Below are 23,144 nucleotides of genomic sequence, written 5' to 3'. Positions count from 1 at the left end.
AATAAAAACGTTGATATCTAAACGAGAGAATGGGAGGCTTAATCTATAAAATTTCTTATATACCAATTTTAAACAAATTTGATGACGATCGTTCGGATTTTGAAGATGAGTTTGAATTTTAAATTAGGAGGGCTTTCCTCGACGGAGTAACTCCGGTAGCAATTTTTTAAAAAGTTAAAAGTAGGTCAAATAAAAATGGTGATTTCACTAAGGAAGGGGAGCTACGGCTATAAAACTCTTCATATACACCCTCGAACCAGTTCTGATCAATTTGAAACCGCCCTCAAAGCTTATTAAAACGTTGATATCACAAATGCAGGGAAAGCTACAGCTATAAAACCTTTTATATGACCCTCATATCATTTCTGATGAATCTAAAAAAAAATTATTACTATTGATCGGGTTTAGAAAATAGAGTTTGAATTTTAAATGAGGAGGAAAGACCGCCTTCGATGGTGGGACCAGGTTGAAAATTTGATAAGAGATTCAGGTCTCGAATCGAGGTATTGATCAAAATGAAACATTAAAAAATTCTGGAGGCAAGTTGAGGTCGGATATTTAATTTTCTTTCAAACCATATGGGTCAGAATACCTACATTTATCGTGAAGAAATGTTGAAGCGAAGCATATTTGTTATCGTATTATGTAAAATGAGGCGAGATTCCAATCCTTGCTATATATAGATTCTTGGCCTTATAATATATTAAAAATCAATTTCGCAGGTACTACGTTTCGCACTGTTATGTTCACCACGAAAGCAGCGGAAAAACAGTACACCGCGAAAAATTTAATACTTTTACAGTAGATCGGTTGATGGCTGTGAAAAACCTGGTCTAGAATTTGTCTTTTGATTTATATATTTATCAATGTATATGCAATGCACAATTGAATTCAAACACTAACGAGTGATAATGTCTGAAACTGCCATTTAATTTAGAATGCCGTGTTTACCTTAGAAATTAATTTTTCATTGAAATTGACCAATGATGAAAATTTGCCGATTTGGCGGCCATTTTGAAAAAAAAAACAGTGGCGGCTTTTTGACAAAATCCAAAACCGCCATTGAATTTGGAATGTCATGTTCACTCTAGCAATAAATTTTCATTGAAATGAAACAATGTTGAAATTTTTTCTAAATAAAATTTACGCCTGTGATGTCAGCAAGTCAACAACAGCTAAATTCTTAAGCATGGCATTCCATTTTGAAAACATCTCAAATTGCCAGTTGGGTCGCAGATTTTTAAATCGGTACGGTTTAAAGAACTTGGATATCAATTTTCATCAAAATCGGACAAATTTGAATTTTCGACCGTGTGGGCGGCCGTTTTGAAGATGGCGGTCGAGACTCACGCAATTTTTTTCCCGGGAATTTGTTTGGACCATTAAGCTTGATATATATATCAAGTTTCGTCAAATTATGAATAGCAGTTTTCCAGATATATGAGTTTCAATTTTCCGGAGTCATTTTGAAAAAAATGCGGCAACTGTAATAAAAGTTTGGAGTTCTGCATCAACGAAGAGAGCAGTTGTAAATTCCAGTGAAGTTTCATCTTAATCGGATGAGCCGTTTGTGAGAAAACATGCAAACAAATCAATGAATTTTTATGACAGGAGAATTAAATTAATAATAATAACTAGAATGTGACAGACATAAGGCATCCATTTTGAAAATGAGGGTATCTTGGCAAAATTTTCACTTGGATTCCTAGATCTGACTGAGACCCATTATATTACCAAGTTTCATCAAACTCTTTCAATAAATAAAGAAGCTCATGGCAACACACAACATATCGATTCACTTTCTTTGCTTAATCTTATTAGGCTCATTTTCTACCTCCATACCAAATTTCAAGCTCCTGGCCTCCTAAGATACCAAGATGCTGCAATGTCCTAGATTATGACCTTTTGCGGTCATTTTGAAAATGCGACATTTCGGTTGCAAAAAAATATGAATACCAAGATATCAATAAGACGCAGCATACAACAAAATTTCATTAAAATTGTCCAATGAATAAAAAAGTTATAAGCGTGAGAAAAAAGTAGATTTTGGTATCCATGAAATTGTAAGTTTTTTCGTTGTCAAGGTAACAGACAACATATCAACTCGACTTTTTTTTTGCATAATTTTATTAGGCTCATAGAGTTCCCATACCCAATTCCAAGTTTCTGGCCACTTGGTTTCCGAGATATAGATATGTACTGAATTATTACCTTTACGCGTTTCCATAGAAATGGTAGCCTTTTTTTATAAAAAGTTCTGATTCGCTCCTTCTCAATACTACCTACCTCTTTTCTAAGTTCACTTCATTGCCTTCAAAGATGCTCTCTAAAATCTCCGGACAAGAGTCATTGGAAAATAAAAATAATAATAATAATAAGAAGAAGAAGAAGAAGAAGAAGAAGAAAAAAAAACAAACAAAGAAGAAGAAGAAGAAAAAAAAACAAAAACAAAAAAACAGAACAATAGCAATATGTCGCCCGACATTCGTCTGGGGCGACATAATGATATAGAAGAAACTGTGCAAAAACAATAAGTCACCAACACTCCGTGTTCGGGGACTTATTAATAATAATAATAATAATAATAATAATAAAAATAAATTCAGTAAAAAAATAAGTCACCATCACTTCGTGTACGGTGACTTGCTAATACTAATACTACTACTGATAATAATAATAATAATAAGACGGAGAAACACAACAATATCAACAAAACAATAAGTCGCAACGCTTCGTTTTTGGCGACTTCATTTTGTAAATATTGATTCAAATACCCAAATATACACTTACAGGGGCGTAGCCAGACTTCCTTTGAAGTGGAAGCCCAAATTTGGCAAGGGGTCTAGGGGACCGCTCAAGGCCCCCAGGGGCAGAGGCGAAGTCCCCGGAAGCTCCCGGTGTTTGAGCGTTTTAGAACCTTTAAAAGTTCGTCAAAATCTATGCTGAAAAGGGATTTACTGCCAGGTAATTATGTGGAAAGTGTTTCGTTTTTAATTGTATAATACCAGTGATCATGATAAATCTCAAATGAAGAAATTGTCCTCCCAATTTTGATAAGTTGTATTTTGTATTGTTTTAAAATGCCAATCTCTTCAGCACCTGCATATAGTTCTCATATTACAACCCATACGTTATGCCAGAGCTTGCCGAAACTACGCAGACTTTTTGTATCCGCTATAGATTTGTCACAATTAGGCTTCTTGAGCATGGTTATGTTGCTACAAGATTAAAATCATCACTACAGAACTTTTATCTTCATCATCATGAACTCGTGAATCGTTACGGTTTATCCATCTGCACCATAAGCACCGATTTGTTCAGCGGGTCATAGTTTTCCTTCCCTCTTTCGTTTACCCCAGACTTGACTTTTCATGATCGAGCAACTCGACGGATGATTCTAGAAAAGCAGAGGACGTTTACCCAACCGGTGAACCTTGTCCATGCTACCAGTTCTTAGTGGCGTCCCAGTTGCTCATTTACTTTTGTTACTTTGTATGCATTATTTTTTTACTTTATGTTCTTTGTTGTGTGTTGTTTTCCCTTTCTAGTCTCTGTCCCTGGATTACATTCTTTTGATTTCCGCTAGAATCTTGGTTCTCTTGATTAGTCGTTTTTCCTTACAGTGGTCTCGATTCTTCGGGTATCATAGTTGACCTGATTTTTAAGCTTATGGAAAAAAACTGTATATGCAACATATTCCTTCAACTATTTTGGAAAGAGCCTGATACACTTAAAATTAATCTATCCAGTTTTGAAGTCATCACTGCTATCACCATCAATTCGGTAAATTGTTATGGAAAACCCATATATGTCTAGAGATCAATTAACTTTTGAATAGGTAAGTGTTGCTACTTCTGCGACAGTACGCCTGCATGAGTCTATATGCGTTCCTTCTATGGGGTCTGATTATTTTTATCTATTTTTTTTCTAGCTCTCATAATGACCTTGAATCTGCGTTTTTGTTTGATATAAAGTACCAGCAAACAGGGGTCCAATCTTCATATTAGCTGACTTATTGCCCTGAAAACCATCATTTCTATTCATTATTAAATTATTGTGAGAACCCTTTTTGAAACGACAACTGGTCCACAACTGGTTCTCGATAACTGGTCTTCAGAGTTGGAAGACATTATAAACCCATGTCTTTACTCAATGAGGACATTGTAAATCAAGAAACAACATGGAAACCCCGTACGTGATCGTTTCCATTAATAAATTACCACCTCGTCTTCTTTTCTTCTATACCTCTCTTTATTTTATTTTATTTTTTTTGCAAAATGATGTGGAAGCTCAAGCTTCCGATTTTCCGCCTAGCTACGCGCCTGACTTAAGTTAATATTGTAGTAATATTACTGTAACAAGTGAAAAGGGGTATATATCGGAAATTCTGTTTTTACAGGGTATTTGGGAAAAGGAATAGCTATATCGAGTATAAGGAAAATGGGCAACAGGAAATAAATGTGGTTTATTGTATAATAGGAAATTTACACCATTGAAGAGTCATATTTTTGTTATTGCATGTTACCCTGCAAACATTACCTTGATAATTCTGAACATCAGTTGTTAATAGCATTCGGGTTTTGTCTACACACCGAGTAATGCATATTGTAGTATACTGATTATAACCTTGGAGCAGCTGACCTTATCAGGAGTCCGGACTCGTGTTAAGTACTAGTGCCGCGGGAAGTTAACTATCATTCTCGTGGGTCTAGTGCCTAATATTGACCGGATAATACAACAGTGTTCACAGTGCTTTTACAAGCTAGTTGATAGTCGACGTCTATCCTTTTTATCGTTTATTTGTCTGGGGTGTTCTTTTCTTCTATCCCCTTTACCACAGTAAATGAAATATATCTTTGATGTGCCAAGAATTTTACATTGTCTGCAGGGACAGTTGTTGAAATTGAATGCTTAAATGTCGTGATTCATATTGCCATAGGCTGTTGTGCTGATATATTTCAACTTCGCGTTTTAAGTAACTATTGTCTTACTCGATATCATGAGAGGTTGTCCTATTCAGTTACATCATGTGCTAATGTTCTCCCTCTAAATTTACTTACGAGGAAGTATCACTTAGGTAACGAAAGCTATATTTTATAGCCTATTTGGCCGAGTGGTCAATGGCGTTGGACTTGGTGCAGGCTGTGTTGCCATAGATGTCAGAGAAGAGGAGGTGTTCAAGTCCCGCTAAGGGAGCGACCAAATGTGCATCGCAAATTTGCAACCTCGCGCTGGACGTAGTGCAGTCGGTGTTGCCACAGATGTCACAGCGGCACGAGTTCGAGTCCCGCGGAGGGAACGTAAAAAAAATTGCAAAGCAAATTTGATAGTTCTAACATCGTTGGAAATTTTCAGACCCTTCTATACTTATATTATCTTCCTTGTTAAAAATTGATCCGATGGAGCAGTGTAGCGAATAGAGTCGTCACATTCTTAGAAGTTGTATGATATTGATTTGTTGTGACATGCATCATTAATTTGATACTCTATCCTACGTAATAACACCTAGATGAACTATCCCGTACTACCATAGATTGTGTACGAAGTTACAACCCTAGATTAATCCTACGAGGAGGAATGACCCGGCCAGCAAAAGCTTTATTTTTATATAGCCTAGCTGGCCGAGTGGTCTAGGACGCTGGACTTGGTGCAGGCGGTGTTGCCACAGCGGTACAGCAAAGCAAATTTGACAGTTCTAACATCGTCGGGAATTTTCAGATTTATACATGTATGTATATATACACACACATATATATTTTCTTACTCCAATGTGTCCAAATCTATTATAACATATTTAAGTAAATGGGAATTCATTACTTTTTCTGTTTTCCTTTCATATACGTGTGTTGAAAACAGTCGTTATTCTATGTCGTTTAGAGCAATAGAGTATATGTGTAAGCATTTTTTAAAAGAAAATATATCTTCCTATGATAAAAGGTTTAACTTAGTAAGCAGGATCGAGTTTTAGTAAACTGTCAAATCAATAAAGCTACATAGAAATTACACGTTTTTTCTATAAAAAACAGTACTGCAACAGGTGTATCTTCAAAGATTGAATCAATGTAAGGCCTTAACAAAAACATATCTGGTTATTTTAATGATACATTTGTATTTTCTATGGAGTAAAACAAACCAGCCGAACCTGCAATTTGATTGTTCAGCTTAACAAGAGATAAGCAAACATATCGCATGGTAGACCCGAAGATATGCAAAAAGGATCAAGCAATTTCTTTCTTTTATGGAAGTTGAATAGAATAAGTATCCAATCAAAATTATGTGGGTAGTTTTCATCTTTTTTTAAATTGAATGTGTAAAATTTAATTTAAATTGTCTTGTTTCCATACCATATGTTATCTTGATGTGTGAAGTGTATTTATTCAATGTTGATGACGTGAATCGTTGAGGAAATACAACTAAAACACAAGACACTCATAATGCAATAATAAATATATTCTTATTTGGGGGAAATTAAAAATTGTGTTTCTTGTAGATTTATATTTATTAAAAAAAACATGAAATCAGTCAAATATTTTTTTCACATGATTCGTTTACACCAAATTTATTGAATGACAATTTCCGGAGAGAACAATAAGTCTGACATAACACTCTCCTAATTTAATTAAGAATATTTGTTTTGCAAGAAAGGCTTTTTTATTTTCTATGACAAGCTAGAGTGCCCAATTCATTCAAAAAAAGAATTGGAAGTAAATTATTCAAAAATAAGAATTTGATACATCATGCCAATTTAAATCTTAGACGAAATTAAAATTTTTCTTTAGGAAAGAAACAAAACGATTTATGGTAAACAATTTCTGGATGTCAATGACTGATAAACTCTAACAAAGGAAAAACTATGTGAAAAGAAAAATATGCCAAAAAATATAGTCCAGTTTCTTGGGTAGTTTACATTAAATGTATAGCATAATCCAGTGAATCAGTACTAAAAAAAGCTGACCCAAAACAGATACTAAATTCATTACAATCTAAATATTTATTATTGATGTCTTTGTATAAAATCTTAAAAGTTTGTTCTTGATCATTCCTTACGGAATACCCATATTATCCAGTTCTCGAGACATCTGACAAACAGCACATGCACCACAGAAGTTCAACACTAAGCAGTCATTACAAACGGTACCCTGAAATTAGACAAAAAATAAATATCAAAGTAGAAGTCTATGAATATATCTGTATTGGTAAAAAGCAATTACAAACAAAGGTTTTATTGGCCATTAGATAAGATTAAGGTTCTAAAATATCTATGTTCGTCACCATAACTTAATTGATCGTTAAAGTACGATAGCTTCAATGTGACAAACGATCTGAATTTTTCATGATGGGTGTTCTCCCTCCTTTAACCAACATGACAACTAACCTTTTACCAGATGAATGTCTTACAAGCAATAAACTACCACTCACCCTTCCAAAGCATATTTCACCCTTGTTTCAATGTATTTTCGTGCTGCTCAGCTCTGTACTTTTTATTTCATTTTTGTTCAGTCTGATTATTGTTCTTTGTCTGTTTGCCTTTTAGTTTTTATGACATTGTTTGACTAAGGAATTTCCTTCATTAGACACCTTGCATGATTCAACAATTACTTATAACTGATAAATCAATACAATAAAAATGTTCTTTTTGAAAAACTGTAGATATTGCGCTTTAAAATTTGATTAAATCTTTACTCTTTAAGTTCATGGAAATTGCTAGAAAATGAATCTTTATATACATATGGCCTTGTTTTCTTGTGATATCTTGCCTTTTTGTTTATACTGAACATACTCAGTCCGGAAAGTCAATAAGCCTTTCATATTAAAACTGTTTATTTTAGTATATATATATATATATGTACAAATATCCAACTATGTCCTCGAAATGAAAGGCGTGTACATTTTTATTTATGATTAATATATTTACTTATAAAAGAAAGCAGTACTTCTTTTCATTATCTTCGCTTGTACTTTATTTCTTTTTGTCTAACCTGAATGCCACCAAGTGTTCTAATTCTTGACCTCATTGTTATTGTTCCTCCTGGCACACAATATGGCATACAAGCACACTCTCCTGTTCTTGATGCTAAATTACATATCATGCACGGCAAACAAAAATACGACACAATACCTAAAAATACAGGAATGGTAACCAATGTTGATACTAAAAAAGACAGTATAGTACAATTATATTGTCATGTCTTATTATAAAATTTGATAAGAATGGGTATAGAAACATGAACCACTCCACTGTAGTTTTATTATTCAGTTGTTACTCGTACATAACATAAAAGGGTCATTTAAATTCACGTACAAGAAAATGCACACGCTCCCATCTAACCCACTTTTCCATTTAATAGTCTAAGGGACATAACATATGCACTTTATATTTTTAAAGAAGGTTACATTAAAAAGTTAGACGTTAACTCGAAAACTCGAAAACTGCCTTACATGTTTTTAAATCTGTGAAGCAATCGAAAAGTCCAGTTGACCAATTCCTATGACCTTCGACTGTTGTCACTAATAAACCTCCTTGCTGTGGCTGTGGTTGTGTCTTTATTGGGTCTGCCATGGTTTGCTAAAAATATTCATAAAAACCCAAGTATCAATACAAAAAAATGAGGGTCTTTTGCCTTATCATCTATACAGATCAATGGCAACTGATAAACTTTGCATTTTTAAAGATCGTTTGGAATTTGAAAAAAATGTAAATCTTCAAAAGTGCAATTTGAAAATAATTGTTGTCTCCCTTTTTACTAGTACATTGCATTTGTGTATCAATATTCGTTCTTTGGTATAATTTACTGAAAAATTGTCAAGAAAAATTTGATGAATTTATGAATAGTTTTATAATATTGTGAACGGTAATAATATTTTGTGGTGAATAAATGTCGATTCCTTCCGCAGCGCGTCAACCCCATGATGTTCAAGGGTCGCTAAAAGCCAAACACACTGTTTCCAGTTAAAGTGTTTGATTACGCCAGAAGTTAGACACCTAGTTTGATACGAAAATTGTATGACATTTTTTCTCTAGTTTTACTATAATTTTTCAATATTATACTTATCAACTTATTGTTGCTGTTACTGTGACAATATCTTTTCTCCGAGATTGAACACGGCTTTGTGATATAAAAACACTACTTATAACCATATTTTTTTGTCTTGTTTTATTATAAAAAAGCAAATGAAGATGCGATCAAGGGTTCTGTTCGTTATACTACAATGATGATTTCGATTAGAAAAATCGGCGTTGACGCTGAACGCCCTTATTGAACACATGTGTATGTGGAATAGGTCAATTGTTCTAATAACGTTGTTGTCTTCATTTATGTCTTGTAAGATCATGAAGTCATTAAATTTGGTAGAATATTTTTCCTATGAATAAAATTTCTAAAGTGCCCTATGCCTATCGGATGTACTTTGTACGCATGATCTATGTTTAAGTACTTGCGGTATAACATATTTTAAGTTGAAGTGTCTACTAAATTTCAGGTTATTTTTATGTCAAGTATTTAACAGTCACGTTTTATAATGAAAGGAGGGAAGGGTGACGCGATAATTTTTGGATTTTCCAAATAACTGACAAAGAGAAATGTACGACCGACCATTAAATATTTTTATAATAACATTCAGACTAAAATCCTGAATATAAATAAGAAAATCATGTACAGGTACAAACAAAAACTCCATAAGAAAGAAACAGTATATATTTTAATGCTCTTTCAATTTTTTTAAGATAAGTTAGAATACGATCATTCCTTTTTAATTTAAAGAAAAATAATTACTCGTTGTCCCTGGCTTACATTTTCATGTTTGTACATGCACTCTGTTGTTTTTTTACTGCTATGTATTTATCGTAAATTTGCTTTCCATGTGATCAATCAAATGGCGATCAGTAACCTGCAGAAATTAATATTCACTGTTATTTATTTCTAACGAAACTATGAAATGTTACACACGTACAATACTTGGTATAGCTCTTTATGGTAAATGAAGTATTTCTTTATATTGAAAAGAACTTCATTACTAGTTACAAATGTTGGTTTGCTTCCAAATATTTAGCACAATGGCTATGTACATGAGTCTTCGTCAACCATATTTACATAATCATTCTTTTGATTCATTTATAAAATTACATGTTTTTTATTCGATGTTTGCATTTTATATATGTAGACATCTTTCATTATAATCTTTACAATTTAGAAAGAAAACAACACAAATTGACCAAGCATGCAATAAGAGTAAATTGCTTACCACGAATCTCCCCTTAATTAAGTTATCGTCTGTTTATCGCTTTATCATATGATAGAGTGTACTTGTGGTTGTAATCTTCCGGAAATGAAGGGCATTACAAGGAGCAGCCATACAGGTGTACTTCTGTATAAAAAGCGCATTTACTTTAAATTGTTGTATATAATTCGTTAAAAAGTTTCTCCAAACTTTATTTCTCGGAAATTCTAATTTTGAATAAAGTAGATAATAAAGACAGTGAAATAAACGAACCCCTTTGTTGACGCCGAGGACAATGTTTTTTTTATGACATTTTTAAAAGATGGTAAAAGTTTTCATCCTGTTTCATTTGATTGATTGATTGATTGTTGGTGTTTGACGCCCGAGCAACAATATTTCAGCTATATTCAGACGATGAACATGAAATGGATGATAAAATGAACATGAAATGATAATGAAATGAATAGTGGGATGTGACACAAGGATAATGGAGTCGACAAATTTTGATTGCCACTGAAAATAGAGAGGTGGGATAGGGTCGGGCAATTTCGACTCCTGTGGCGGAGCGCAAAGGCTTTATGGTCGTCATCATGTACTCGTGGATCGTTATGGTGTATCCATCTGCACCATGAAACCTGATTTATTCAACGGTTCATAGTTTTCCTTTCCTTGTTTGTCTACCCCGGACTTGACTTTTTATGAGCAACTCGGCGGGTGTTTCTAGAAAAGCAGAGGACGCTTACGCTACCGGTGCACCTGGTCCGTGCTTCCAGTTTTTAGTGGAGTCCGAGTTGCTCATTTACTTTTGTTATTTTATATGTATGATTTTAGTTACTTTATGTTCTTTGTTGTGTATGTCTGTTTTCCCATGTCTGGTATTTGTCCCTGGGTTGCATTCTTTTGATTACCGCTATAATCTTGGTTCCCTTGATTACTCGTTCTGACTCGTATGGAATACCACAGCAGGGTTCTTTAACGTGCGAGGAACGTGCGGTCAGGTTTTCCGTATTATAGCCTGACAACCCCAGCATGTAACACGCCAGGATTACCACATTCCACCACCTGGGGCACACAACCCAGTTGCTCTGTGGGCAGAGCGCCCTAGCCTCAGGCTAGGGTTCTGAGCACTATTTAGTCGCCTTTTACGACAAGCTTAGCGCTGCTGCGGGCCTATTCTTTTAACACCCGGACCCCCATGTATTAACCAGTGTTTTACGTTGTTATACTAATGACCATAATTAATAAACAAACAACTTTAATTAAGCTCCGGGTTTAGTGCTATATGAATATTGAATATATGAATCGGGTATGTGTCCTTTTTTAAATGTATATGACAAATGAAAAAGAAATCAAGAATGTATTTATACAGGAAGATCAAATACACTTCATGCATTTTCATAAATATAAAAATAGATATGAAACTCATTTTACGCTAACTCGATTTTACTAACTTTTAATTTGGCTGGTGCCTTTGTCGGAAGAGGACAATCATACTTACACTTCCGGTGCACATGATACCACACCAGGTTTTGTGTACCTATTCTTTTGGCCAGTGCTTTAGTTAATTTTTGTGTGTAATGTTATTTTCCTCATCTTCATTTTTTATATGTTTATTATTCTGGTTTGTTTTTACTCTACTTAGTATGCATATAGATCTAACTATACAATAATTGCGATTACTTTTCATTCCGTATTGTCAGCCTACCTGTCATCTGTGGGCAACTTCCCTTCAGCACCTGTGTATGTAGTTTTCAAATCACAACTTATACGTTATGCCAGGGCTTGTCGTAACTACGAAAACTGTTTGTATCGCGCTAGCCTCCTTACAATTAGGCTTCTTGAACGGGGTTATGTTGCTACAAGATTAGTCACCACTACAGAAGTTTATGGTCGTTATCATGAACTCGTATATCGATGTTTCCATCGACACAATGAGAACTGATTTGTTCAACATTTCAAAGTTCTTCTAACCTTGTCTTGACTTTTTGTGAGCAACTCGGCGGTTGTTTCTAGAAAAGCAGAAGATTGCATATCCTACCCGTGCACTTGGTCCATGCTGCGAGTTTGCAGTTCGAGTCCGAGTTGTTCATATCCTTTTGTTACTTTGTATGAATTATTTTGGTTATTTTATGTCCTATTTCATGTGTTGTGTGTGTGTCTGGTTTCCATGTCTGGTCATTGTTCCTGGCTTTCGTTATTTTAATTTTCGCTAGAATCTTGGTACCCTTGATTACTCTTTGTTGCCTGTTTTCATGTTGTGGTCTGTACTTGGATTTTGATGTCTGAATTGTATTCTTATTTTGATGCTTAGTAAAGCATACACTGAAACTGTGTAAAACCGTTTTAATTTCATTTTAATTTCAAATGTTTGATCTTGTTCAATTATTAAGTAATAATATTTTCACTCTTAACTTTGAAATCAAAGTACGAATACTAATTCCGACAGTTTTCTGACCGCAAGTAGTTTCACAAACTTATCAATAAGCGATATTGTTCATTTAAATATGTGGAGCTTTACTGGCGTTTGAATCACAAGCGAAGGTTTTGGTCTATCCATCTTATTGTTTAATCGACGTAAACTGCCGATTTCATGTCTCGATTTTGAAGTCGTTCTTTTTTTTCACATTTTCATTTCTCCGTCTTTTCGAAATCATTTTGGATTATTACTTGATTTAGATTTAAAATAAATAAATCGGTCAATACTATGTCCTTGAGACCTGTCGTATGTCAACTGGTTATCCTGAGATAAATAAAAATATAGATAACGAATTGACTGTGGTAACAATAAACAAAATGTAACATTTGATAACAACAACCAGTTATAAAGCAACATTATCGCCGTTAAAACGTAGATTTATATGTATTATTTTTAAGAAATAAAGCACGGAAACTCCATTTTATCATTGTTTTACCACGGGCTGGCCATTAATGTTGTTTTACCCCCAAGGGAGATCGAGGGGTTAAATAAAACATAAATGACCAGCCCGTGGTAAAACAATGATAAAATGGAAGTTTCCGTGATTTATTTCGATTCTAATGGGACTAGTTTCTTCATATTTTAATAGATACAGCCTATGAGTTGCAAGAAATGATGGTCTTGTGTTTATCACTTTTTTACCATGACTGTGGTATTAAAAACTTTGAAGCACGTCATATTAGAATCTTCCCTTTATTTTAAAAGCACTGATGCATTCAGGAAATATCTTCGTCTAATTTTAAGTGTACATATATTTAATTATTTAGGATTTGATTAAAAGAAAACAAGGATTCATTAGCCTTTTACTAATCAAATATAATGATAGGGGATATTATTATAATTTCCAACTTGCCTAAAACACCTCTAACACACAGAACGGTGTTATCATATAAAACAATTGAGCATTCGTTATTTTTTAGGGGTCTATGTTAAACAGGATTTCGATTAGCGTAACGTCCTCAGATTTAGTATTTTTTGTATATAGTAATCCTTTTATAACAATGTTCTTGTTATCTAAATGAGGTTTACGGCAATGATTAAATGTACAAAGGAGAAATGAGACAAATTCAAAAGAAAATATAATGGCCAATAAAACGAATTCAACATGAATGTTTCTTTCAAACGTTTCGACCTTCCCCTTTCTAACCTAAAAGTTCAAAGTTCTTAACAAAAAAATTGAATACTTAAATCACAGGTGTTGAATTGGTCGTGATATTTAAATTAGTTTAATTGTCGTGAGGAAGGTTTGAAATCAAATTAATTGTTTTTTTTTTTAATGATTGTTTAAAATGCACATGCATGCACTTTATTTGGTGCGTCTCAATTGAAAGAGTTCTTAAGAATACATTTGCTTTATAGTCATCTAGAAATATGACATTTTAGCAATTTATATGGAATGACCTATTACGTTTCTTGTAAGAGTAATAAAGGGAACCAAGATTCCAAATTATAAACAAAAAAAATAAATATTTTGACCTGTCTTAATTATCCGTTAATATGAAAAATAAACATGTAAAAACTAGTGACATTTCAAAAGTAAAAGAAAAAACTAAATACAAATACAACGTGGTAAAACGAAAACCGTGTGAAATGAGAGATTTGAAATTTATATATTTTTGGTCATTAAAATAAAGTAAACCGACAAAATTATTGATGTTCCAGTCAAGGTTACAATCATATGGAAATTTTATGTTTCTTATCGTTTCTTTGTTTCGACAACCATTGTTATGTCAGTGGCTGTGTCAGTGCTTATTTATTGACAAAATTTTTTTTCAGTATACGAAGAATACGTTTCATGTGACTACTAATGTATAACGGGTACTGCAATGTTATGTCAGTTTTATGGCTGTGAGTCAGTAACTGCTTGTTTGAGCTTCGTGATTGTTGTACACTATATCAACACTATATAAGGCTTTTAGTTTATCATTGACAGTACAACATATGACTTAACCCACAAGGAAAGATGATATTTGTAAGATATCATAAAATAATCAAGCAGGTAAAGTTTTATTATCAAAATTATTAGCTTTGTTGACGCATTCGTTCCTCTACTCCCTTTCTGCATTATCATCATTGTAACAGTAAATCTAAGTAGTTTAAGTATTTATTTACCTGTTCTGCTCATTTTGAGATGCTTTAAAGAGGTAGGTTCCAAAGCAGTGACATTGATGACATTATACCTCATGACAAATAAAAACGAAATAAAAAGAAAGAGGTGACAATGAACAAAAATATTTAATTTTAGCAATTTATTCATAGTTTAATTCAATTACATATTAAATTAAGAATTTAATTACATATCAAATTAAGAATGTTTTTTTTTGGCTACGCTGGTTTGTTAATCTTCATATCGACATACACTTCGATGAAAGTATATATAATTGTTGCGTCCTAAAAATATCTTGTACCACTGTTTATTGTATTTTTTCGTTCTTTTACAGTCTAATTTAAACATTCTACTGGCAACACTAGTAGTTTTTGTTTCTCCGCAATGTGCAAATGGACTCACAGATAATGAAGTCAGTAAATTCCAAGTGACAGGATTATATGATGCCTCTGTTTCACTCAACGATACCAGCCCCGAATAGTAAGTGCCTTTACACAATTTCTTCATTTTTATCAGTGAATGTGCAATCGGTGTTGCATTTGTCCTCACACAGGAAGCGAGAAAGAACTTTGTCGTCCAACATAACAAAAAAGACATTTACAATGTTATAAATTGACGCAGTTGTAGGCTTTTCATCCCTTTTGTAAAATAATTTTATATTCTAACACAAAATTTAGTTATAACGTGTAATAATAGCAATATCAACATGAGCAACTAAGTTGAAAAAAATTATTGTTATAATTCATGTGTTGTGTGTATGTATAGTGAGATGTGTTTAACCACTTTTAGACTGTAAAATTGTTTCGGTTAAGACAGTGGTTTGGTTCACCAAGGTTGAAAATAAAACGCAAATATTCTGATTTAGACAGGGTTTCGGATTATTTCACTCTTTTTCAACTTTTCGGTATGTGCTGAGATAATATTCGCTTTAAATGTTTTAATCATAAGTATGCTTTGTCCAAATTCCTGCAGTATTTTTGTTCTTCCAAATTTTCACATCAATATCCGACTCTAATTTTATTTTACTTTCATACAAGCTATACCATTACAGCATCCGGTCTACCTGATCATCCTTGGAAAAAAGTTAATCCAAACATACCAACAAATCAGAACTATAATTTGAAGATTCCAAAAACTCCAAAAGAAGCAACTACTAAAGCATGCCTCCCATTTGGATTAATAGGACTTACAAGGACCGGTGTTGCCATATTCAACCCTTTAACAATAGAATCACTAAATGCTGTTGAAGGTCCAAATGCTGAGATATTTGATAACTGTGACGGACATCCAACTCGAACGGGAATCTACCATTACCATAAGATCCCTGACAGCTGTCTTTACCAGAACACAGTAGATGAGTTTATTGGCGTTGCCTTTGATGGGTATCCCATTTACGGTCCTAATACATCTGATATTCCAGGAAGATGGCTGACATCCGATGATTTAGATCACTGCCATGGTAGATATACTAACGGAGAGTACAGATATCACGCGACGGAAACTTTCCCATACTTCCTTGGTTGTTACCATGGAGAAGTTTACAGAGATACTGCAAGAGTTACTTATAACTGCAGTCTTACCCAGAATGGTATGTTCACGCAATCAAATGTCCTGAAGTTGGATGTCAATAAGTTGTTTAGAAAAATGAAGCACGGATGGCCTTGGCGAAGATTGAATGCCATCTTTTTATTGTTTTGCTCTCTATATATTATTTCATTTAAACATTTTCTCATTGTTTTCCTTGTTATTCTTTCATTCACTACCACAAACATCATGTGCTATCAACGTATAGAAGCTTTGTTCTATTAAACACTGTACCTCTGACAAAAAACACAGAAAGAGTTCAATAAGACGGGAGCTTAATTTGGAGAATTTTAGAGAAAAAGAATGCGATTAGTTTGTTCGGCGTTTTTTCCTCTCCGTTTGTCTCAGATTATACCCTGGCTACAAATGGAACTCCAGAAATCCAATAGAAATGTCTTATAAATGTCTTAAAAATGTCCGGGTGTGATAGAAAATTACTTTTCTTCTTTGATTTTGAGTTTGAGTTTGCTTTCACCTTTTAAAGACAAGTTTATTTATGGCCACCATGACAGCTGAGGAACGCACTGCTACCTAAATGATAGATATTTAAAATTAAAAATAATATCTCGGACTCCATTTTTGCAGAATTTTTTTAATCATGATCATGTGTGTTTTCATTGATATATATATAATATTTCAAGTTAATTCGCGGAAGTATCATGAAAGTTTCGCGTTATAACGAGAAAAATAATTTTGATGATACTGGTTACAATTTTTTCAAGGGATTTTGGCTTGTATACGATCAAAAATATAAGTGTGGCGATGTAAACAAAGTGGTTTTGACTAAAACCTTATGTAGAATGAAAAGTAATGATGGTAAATGTCACCGTTTACCCAATTTAATTATATACACCTGTCATATAAAGAATCCTAAATACAAAGTCTCACGGCGCAATAAACGATGTGTGTGCAGTAAGCTGTATGGATACTAATTATGATAAGTTAAGTAATTGCTTTTGTGTATATTTTAGACTGGAATGAATGGACACACTATCTCTGTCAATGTACTGCAGGGCCAGAGCCAACTGGTCAACCACCTACACTTTCGCTTAGTCTTGGGACTGGAAATAGTTCCCCATGTAAATCGTCAAATTACGAACACATTGCAACCGCTCTGACTATAATGCTATACTTTATCTAAAAAGAAAAACAAGTATTTACGCGAGACAATATGAGCAACTCAAATATCTATATAATTATGTAATTTGTTTGAAAGGGGACATTTACAGAATTGATGCATTTTCTTTTTAGTATTACATTTGGAGAATTAATCTGTTTTGTTATTGTGAACCTTCAAACGTGTCATTTCAATTATATTTCGTAATAAAAGTCTTTTGTCAGTTATAAGTGTTCTTCTTAAGTCTGGAGATAACAATCTTATGTTTGTTTGTATGTCGAAACATTAGCTTCAGGTATAAAACATTTATTATTTAACTATTTAAGAAAATAAAAAAAATGCCATTAAATTTCAACAATAGTGAGAAATCTTTACATACATGCACATAAAAATATAATACTGGGTAGTAAATAAGGTTAACAACAAAATTAGTCAAGTAGTATTTGAAATAAGATAACGCCTTACCGCGACTGGCATACACTCCAACAGCTCCAGAAGTACTTACAAAGCTATGAGGAAGATAAAGTTTTATCCTTCAAAAAGTATTAAAACTACAGACGTTCATGTATATATATTATATATCTTATTTCATATCTATGACAATAATAACATAACACAACAAATACAGCCAGAAAACAAAAACAAGTTTGGTTGTTTGTAAAGTGGAGTATGTAAGAAAACAGACCAGTCTGTTCTTTTCTGTACTTGAAAGGAATTGCATAGGGTAAAGGTTATGATAGTTAAATTATTTGTGATTGTATGATTTTTGTATCAAATCAGATCTTTTGCTTGCAACCGCCATCTTCAGGCGTACATGTTTCACTCTGAAAAGATTCGTTTTTTTAGATTCGAGTGATTTAACTTCAAAATTAAATGAATATCAATCAGCAAGTTTGCGTCACTGGAATTCAGACGAAAAAAGAATTGACGATATTATATATAATAAGTTAGCATATCGTATCATGAGGTAGATGAGGTAGTTTAAGATTTGCAAAATCGATTTTTTCTACTGTATTCACCAGGAAATATGCAACCTGTTAGCCATGTATACAAAGTAATCAAAATTGCCATTACATTTCATCTGCTTCAATTTCCTTACGTGTACTATTTTAATAGAATCGGTCACTATGCAAAGTTTAATTATGCATGTAAGCATCTACTCTGTAGATTGAGATAAGGGAGAGTTTTTGTTCGTTTGTCAGAGAAAATAAGTGTTATAGAGATCTCGATGGCTGACTTTTTTCATTTATAATTGAAAATCTGAAGTTTATGATTGTTTCCCACTTTTTGTCGAATACATAGTGTATTAAAGCTTTAAAACAAAATGATGATGATGATGATAATTACGTGTACATAGATAACTAGATGTATCCTGTAGTTTTAACATTTACATGTAAATTAGTACAAGATTGGAGAGGTATATTTCTTTCAAAAGGATACATTCTTAAGGATTTAAACGGAATAAAAGCACCAGCCTATAACCTAAATACTTTCAGAGATCATCAAATGGTCTTCAACAAGTGTAAATACGCATTTAAAGCTGCATTAGCTGCCAAATTTGTTCAGTTTTGATTCTACTGAATTTTGCTGATTGAGTGAAATAAGTATGTAGAAAGGCAACTGAAGCGATAAATGTCAATAATACCTACAGAATATTGTGAATACAACGAATTTTTAATTGGAGAATATCAATATCAAGGTAACAAAGGGAATAGCAGAACGATAAGCAAAATACCTCCGAACAACATTCTTCGTCAAAGTAAATTGACCAATGACAGTTAATTTTATTTAAAAGCGAGTACCTTTCTATCACAGCCGCTCTGTGACTACATATACAGTTTACATCTAGAAGCTTCGATATAGTACAACCAAGCCGATTGGCTAACATTTAATATGTTAGTTCAATCCGTCCAATAAAAAGAAAACTTGTTCCTATTATGTGTTGTAATTTGTTTGAATCCAATTTATAAGATCTAAATTTCAAGAAAGAAAGGCCAAATGTTTTCCTTATTACTTGTTTTAAATTCATTTAGTGGATTGAAAATTCATTTTTCTTTCCTAGTCGTATGAATGAACATGACAGACGACGAGTCAAGGCAAGGCGAGTCGTATTATTCTTCTAAGTTTCAAATTGGACGAGAACCCATGGTAGAGGGAGCGGGATCATACAGGAGAAATCGCCCGGGACTAAAGTCGAGCCGAACATACGATACCAGAGTATTGCTGTCACAGTTCACCATGAAAGCAACTTTTATGCCTTTGAGAGTCAACATCCCGGCTGTGACGCAGACTAGAATTCCTGGACTGTGAACATGTACATGTGCCTCAGATGTCAGTTTCCACATATTTATACGGCCCTTTTAAGGCCCATCTAGATATTTCAAAAAGATTCTTAGTTTGATAGTTGAATTAAGATTTAATAATACAAATTAAGAAAATAAACAACAAAAACAAAAACAAAAATCCCTGCCCCTCATATCATTACCCACCTATACATGTACATGTACATGTACATGTACATGTAGTCAGAATAGCATATTTACTGATTTCTACAAAAAAGTCTAGTTCTAAAGTTCTTTGAATACATGCATACATGTATATAGAAAGTGACAGCTTTCAAAGTGTAACATTGTGTGCTACAAGTATTTCCTACGTGTGTATTAAGTCAAAGCAATTCAAACGCCAATTGATCTTTTCATTTTCTTTCATGATCATTTGTTAATACAACAAAAGGTATAAGCATCTACACGTATAAACAATGAAACGACGTATCTGTGTATATAGCCGTAAAGTGTTGTGAGCACTTCTCACCCCCTATCCCCCTTTAAGTATTTTGACTGAAAGACTTGTCCATTTACTAAAATCTATGTCAGTTACCCGAAATGTTGATGATTTATCTTCATTGGCATCGCTTTGTTACTGTTTTAATATGAAAAGTCGCAGACGATAGTGAATTAAATGACTGCACGTGCAATACATGTACTTAGTGATTTGATATGCACCATGCACAACTTGTAGGTCAAATAAACTCCAACTTGACCGATCAAAACCTTCTTCCATGTAATGCCAATATGGTTAGAACTACATGTACATGTATATCTGTTCGACTGTCCAACGCTTTGGTCACTATTGTACCCGTATCTGACGAAGGATAAACCAGAAAATCGCTAATGTGCTATTAAATAGAATATGTTAATCAATCGTATACAAGGGCGTAAGAGAACCGAAAACATGCGCCCTCGCGCATTTTCCTGCATTTACTATCTACTAGATTGCATTGCATACATGTACATGCACGAAAAGGAAATGTCAGATAATGGAGTTTTGATGTAAGAATTCGGTTTATTTCATAAAAAAAATACACATAGTGTTTACATGTAAGGGAGACAGAAGAAAGACACTGTCTGTGTGTGATTTCTTTTTTTTCTTTTTTTCTTTTTTTTTTCAAAAGGTACGTGCGCCTTCGTCATTTGCTCAAAATCAATTCTACCGAGAAGTCAAATTTACTGATCATAGTCATAAATATTGTGTATTCCTATTAGTAATGACCCTGCCCCTTTTCCATTCTCCGAACGACATTCTTCGTCAAAGTAAATTGACCAATGACAGTTAATTTTATTTAAAAGCGAGTACCTTTCTATCATAGCCGCTCTGTGACTACATATACAGTTTACGTCTAGAAGCTTCGATATAGTACAACCAAGCCGATTGGCTAACATTTAATATGTTAGTTCAATCCGTCCTATAAAAAGAAAACTTGTTCCTATTATGTGTTGTAATTTGTTTGAATCCAATTTATAAGATCTAAATTTCAAGAAAGAAAGGCCAAATGTTTTCCTTATTACTTGTTTTAAATTCATTTAGTGGATTGAAAATTCATTTTTCTTTCCTAGTCATATGAATGAACATGACAGACGACGAGTCAAGGCAAGGCAAGGCGAGTCGTATTATTCTTCTAAGTTTCAAATTGGACGAGAACCCATGGTAGAGGGAGCGGGATCATACAGGAGAAATCGCCCGGGACTAAAGTCGAGCCGAACATACGATACCAGAGTATTGCTGTCACAGTTCACCATGAAAGCAACTTTTATGCCTTTGAGAGTCAACATCCCGGCTGTGACGCAGACTAGAATTCCTGGACTGTGAACATGTACATGTGCCTCAGATGTCAGTTTCCACATATTTATACGGCCCTTTTAAGGCCCATCTAGATATTTCAAAAAGATTCTTAGTTTGATAGTTGAATTAAGATTTAATAATACAAATTAAGAAAATAAACAACAAAAACAAAAACAAAAATCCCTGCCCCTCATATCATTACCCACCTATACATGTACATGTACATGTACATGTAGTCAGAATAGCATATTTACTGATTTCTACAAAAAAGTCTAGTTCTAAAGTTCTTTGAATACATGCATACATGTATATAGAAAGTGACAGCTTTCAAAGTGTAACATTGTGTGCTACAAGTATTTCCTACGTGTGTATTAAGTCAAAGCAATTCAAACGCCAATTGATCTTTTCATATTCTTTCATGATCATTTGTTAATACAACAAAAGGTATAAGCATCTACACGTATAAACAATGAAACAACGTATCTGTGTATATAGCCGTAAAGTGTTGTGAGCACTTCTCATCCCCTATCCCCCTTTAAGTATTTTGACTGAAAGACTTGTCCATTTACTAAAATCTATGTCAGTTACCCGAAATGTTGATGATTTATCTTCATTGGCATCGCTTTGTTACTGTTTTAATATGAAAAGTCGCAGACGATAGTGAATTAAATGACTGCACGTGCAATACATGTACTTAGTGATTTGATATGCACCATGCACAACTTGTAGGTCAAATAAACTCCAACTTGACCGATCAAAACCTTCTTCCATGTAATGCCAATATGGTTAGAACTACATGTACATGTATATCTGTTCGACTGTCCAACGCTTTGGTCACTATTGTACCCGTATCTGACGAAGGATAAACCAGAAAATCGCTAATGTGCTATTAAATAGAATATGTTAATCAATCGTATACAAGGGCGTAAGAGAACCGAAAACATGCGCCCTCGCGCATTTTCCTGCATTTACTATCTACTAGATTGCATTGCATACATGTACATGCACGAAAAGGAAATGTCAGATAATGGAGTTTTGATGTAAGAATTCTGTTTATTTCATAAAAAAAATACACAGTGTTTACATGTAAGGGAGACAGAAACAGACACTGTCTGTGTGTGATTTCTTTTTTTTTCTTTTTTCTTTTTTTTTCAAAAGGTACGTGCGCCTTCGTCATTTGCTCAAAATCAATTCTACCGAGAAGTCAAATTTACTGATCATAGTCATAAATATTGTGTATTCACATAAGTAATGACCCTGCCCCTTTTCCATTCTCCGAACGACATTCTTCGTCAAAGTAAATTGACCAATGACAGTTAATTTTATTTAAAAGCGAGTACCTTTCTATCACAGCCGCTCTGTGACTACATATACAGTTTACATCTAGAAGCTTCGATATAGTACAACCAAGCCGATTGGCTAACATTTAATATGTTAGTTCAATCCGTCCAATAAAAAGAAAACTTGTTCCTATTATGTGTTGTAATTTGTTTGAATCCAATTTATAAGATCTAAATTTCAAG

At 33.6% G+C, this 23,144-nt stretch overlaps 2 protein-coding genes across 9 annotated transcripts in view; one reads left to right on the top strand and one right to left on the bottom strand.

Moving 5' to 3' along the window:
• LOC148620966 (uncharacterized) overlaps positions 1 to 17,725 on the top strand; it is a 29,963-nt gene extending 12,238 nt beyond the window's left edge. The window contains exons 1-5 of one of the 5 annotated variants that reach the window (XM_088574898.1): positions 5,508 to 5,728; positions 14,471 to 14,693; positions 15,136 to 15,281; positions 15,853 to 16,389; positions 17,357 to 17,725. In XM_088574898.1, coding sequence (XP_088431024.1) covers positions 15,242 to 15,281; positions 15,853 to 16,389; positions 17,357 to 17,526 — 747 coding nt within the window. In that variant the 5' untranslated portion in view covers positions 5,508 to 5,728; positions 14,471 to 14,693; positions 15,136 to 15,241 and the 3' untranslated portion in view covers positions 17,527 to 17,725. Of the gene's footprint in view, positions 1 to 5,507; positions 5,729 to 14,470; positions 14,694 to 14,719; positions 14,839 to 15,135; positions 15,282 to 15,838; positions 16,390 to 17,356 lie in introns of those variants that run through there. The other 4 variants (XM_088574895.1, XM_088574897.1, XM_088574900.1 and 1 more) reach the window with 4 other exon arrangements.
• LOC148620967 (cornifelin homolog B-like) lies at positions 6,977 to 10,379 on the bottom strand. Of its 4 annotated transcripts, none has more exons than XM_088574904.1 (5): positions 10,243 to 10,376; positions 9,774 to 9,888; positions 8,440 to 8,566; positions 7,916 to 8,119; positions 6,977 to 7,139 (listed from the first exon to the last, which is right to left on the bottom strand). In XM_088574904.1, exons 2-4 carry the CDS (start codon positions 9,807 to 9,809, stop codon positions 7,944 to 7,946), a joined length of 339 nt encoding a protein of 112 aa, XP_088431030.1. In that variant the 5' UTR covers positions 9,810 to 9,888; positions 10,243 to 10,376; the 3' UTR covers positions 6,977 to 7,139; positions 7,916 to 7,943. The 4 variants fall into 4 exon arrangements, with proteins under 4 accessions (XP_088431030.1, XP_088431027.1, XP_088431028.1 ...); XM_088574901.1 differs by having other exon boundaries at positions 7,980 to 8,119; positions 10,243 to 10,372; XM_088574902.1 differs by having other exon boundaries at positions 7,980 to 8,119; positions 9,792 to 9,888; positions 10,243 to 10,371.
• Positions 17,726 to 23,144: the final 5,419 nt, after the last annotated feature.

The sequence above is a fragment of the Perna viridis genome, chromosome 3 (genome assembly GCF_037379345.1).
Source record: "Perna viridis isolate PV_CMFRI_1.1 ecotype Kerala chromosome 3, ASM3737934v1, whole genome shotgun sequence".
NCBI classification, from domain to species: domain Eukaryota; kingdom Metazoa; phylum Mollusca; class Bivalvia; order Mytilida; family Mytilidae; genus Perna; species Perna viridis.
Note: the sequence above shows the minus strand (reverse complement) of the source record. Positions and strands in the feature narration are given on the sequence as shown.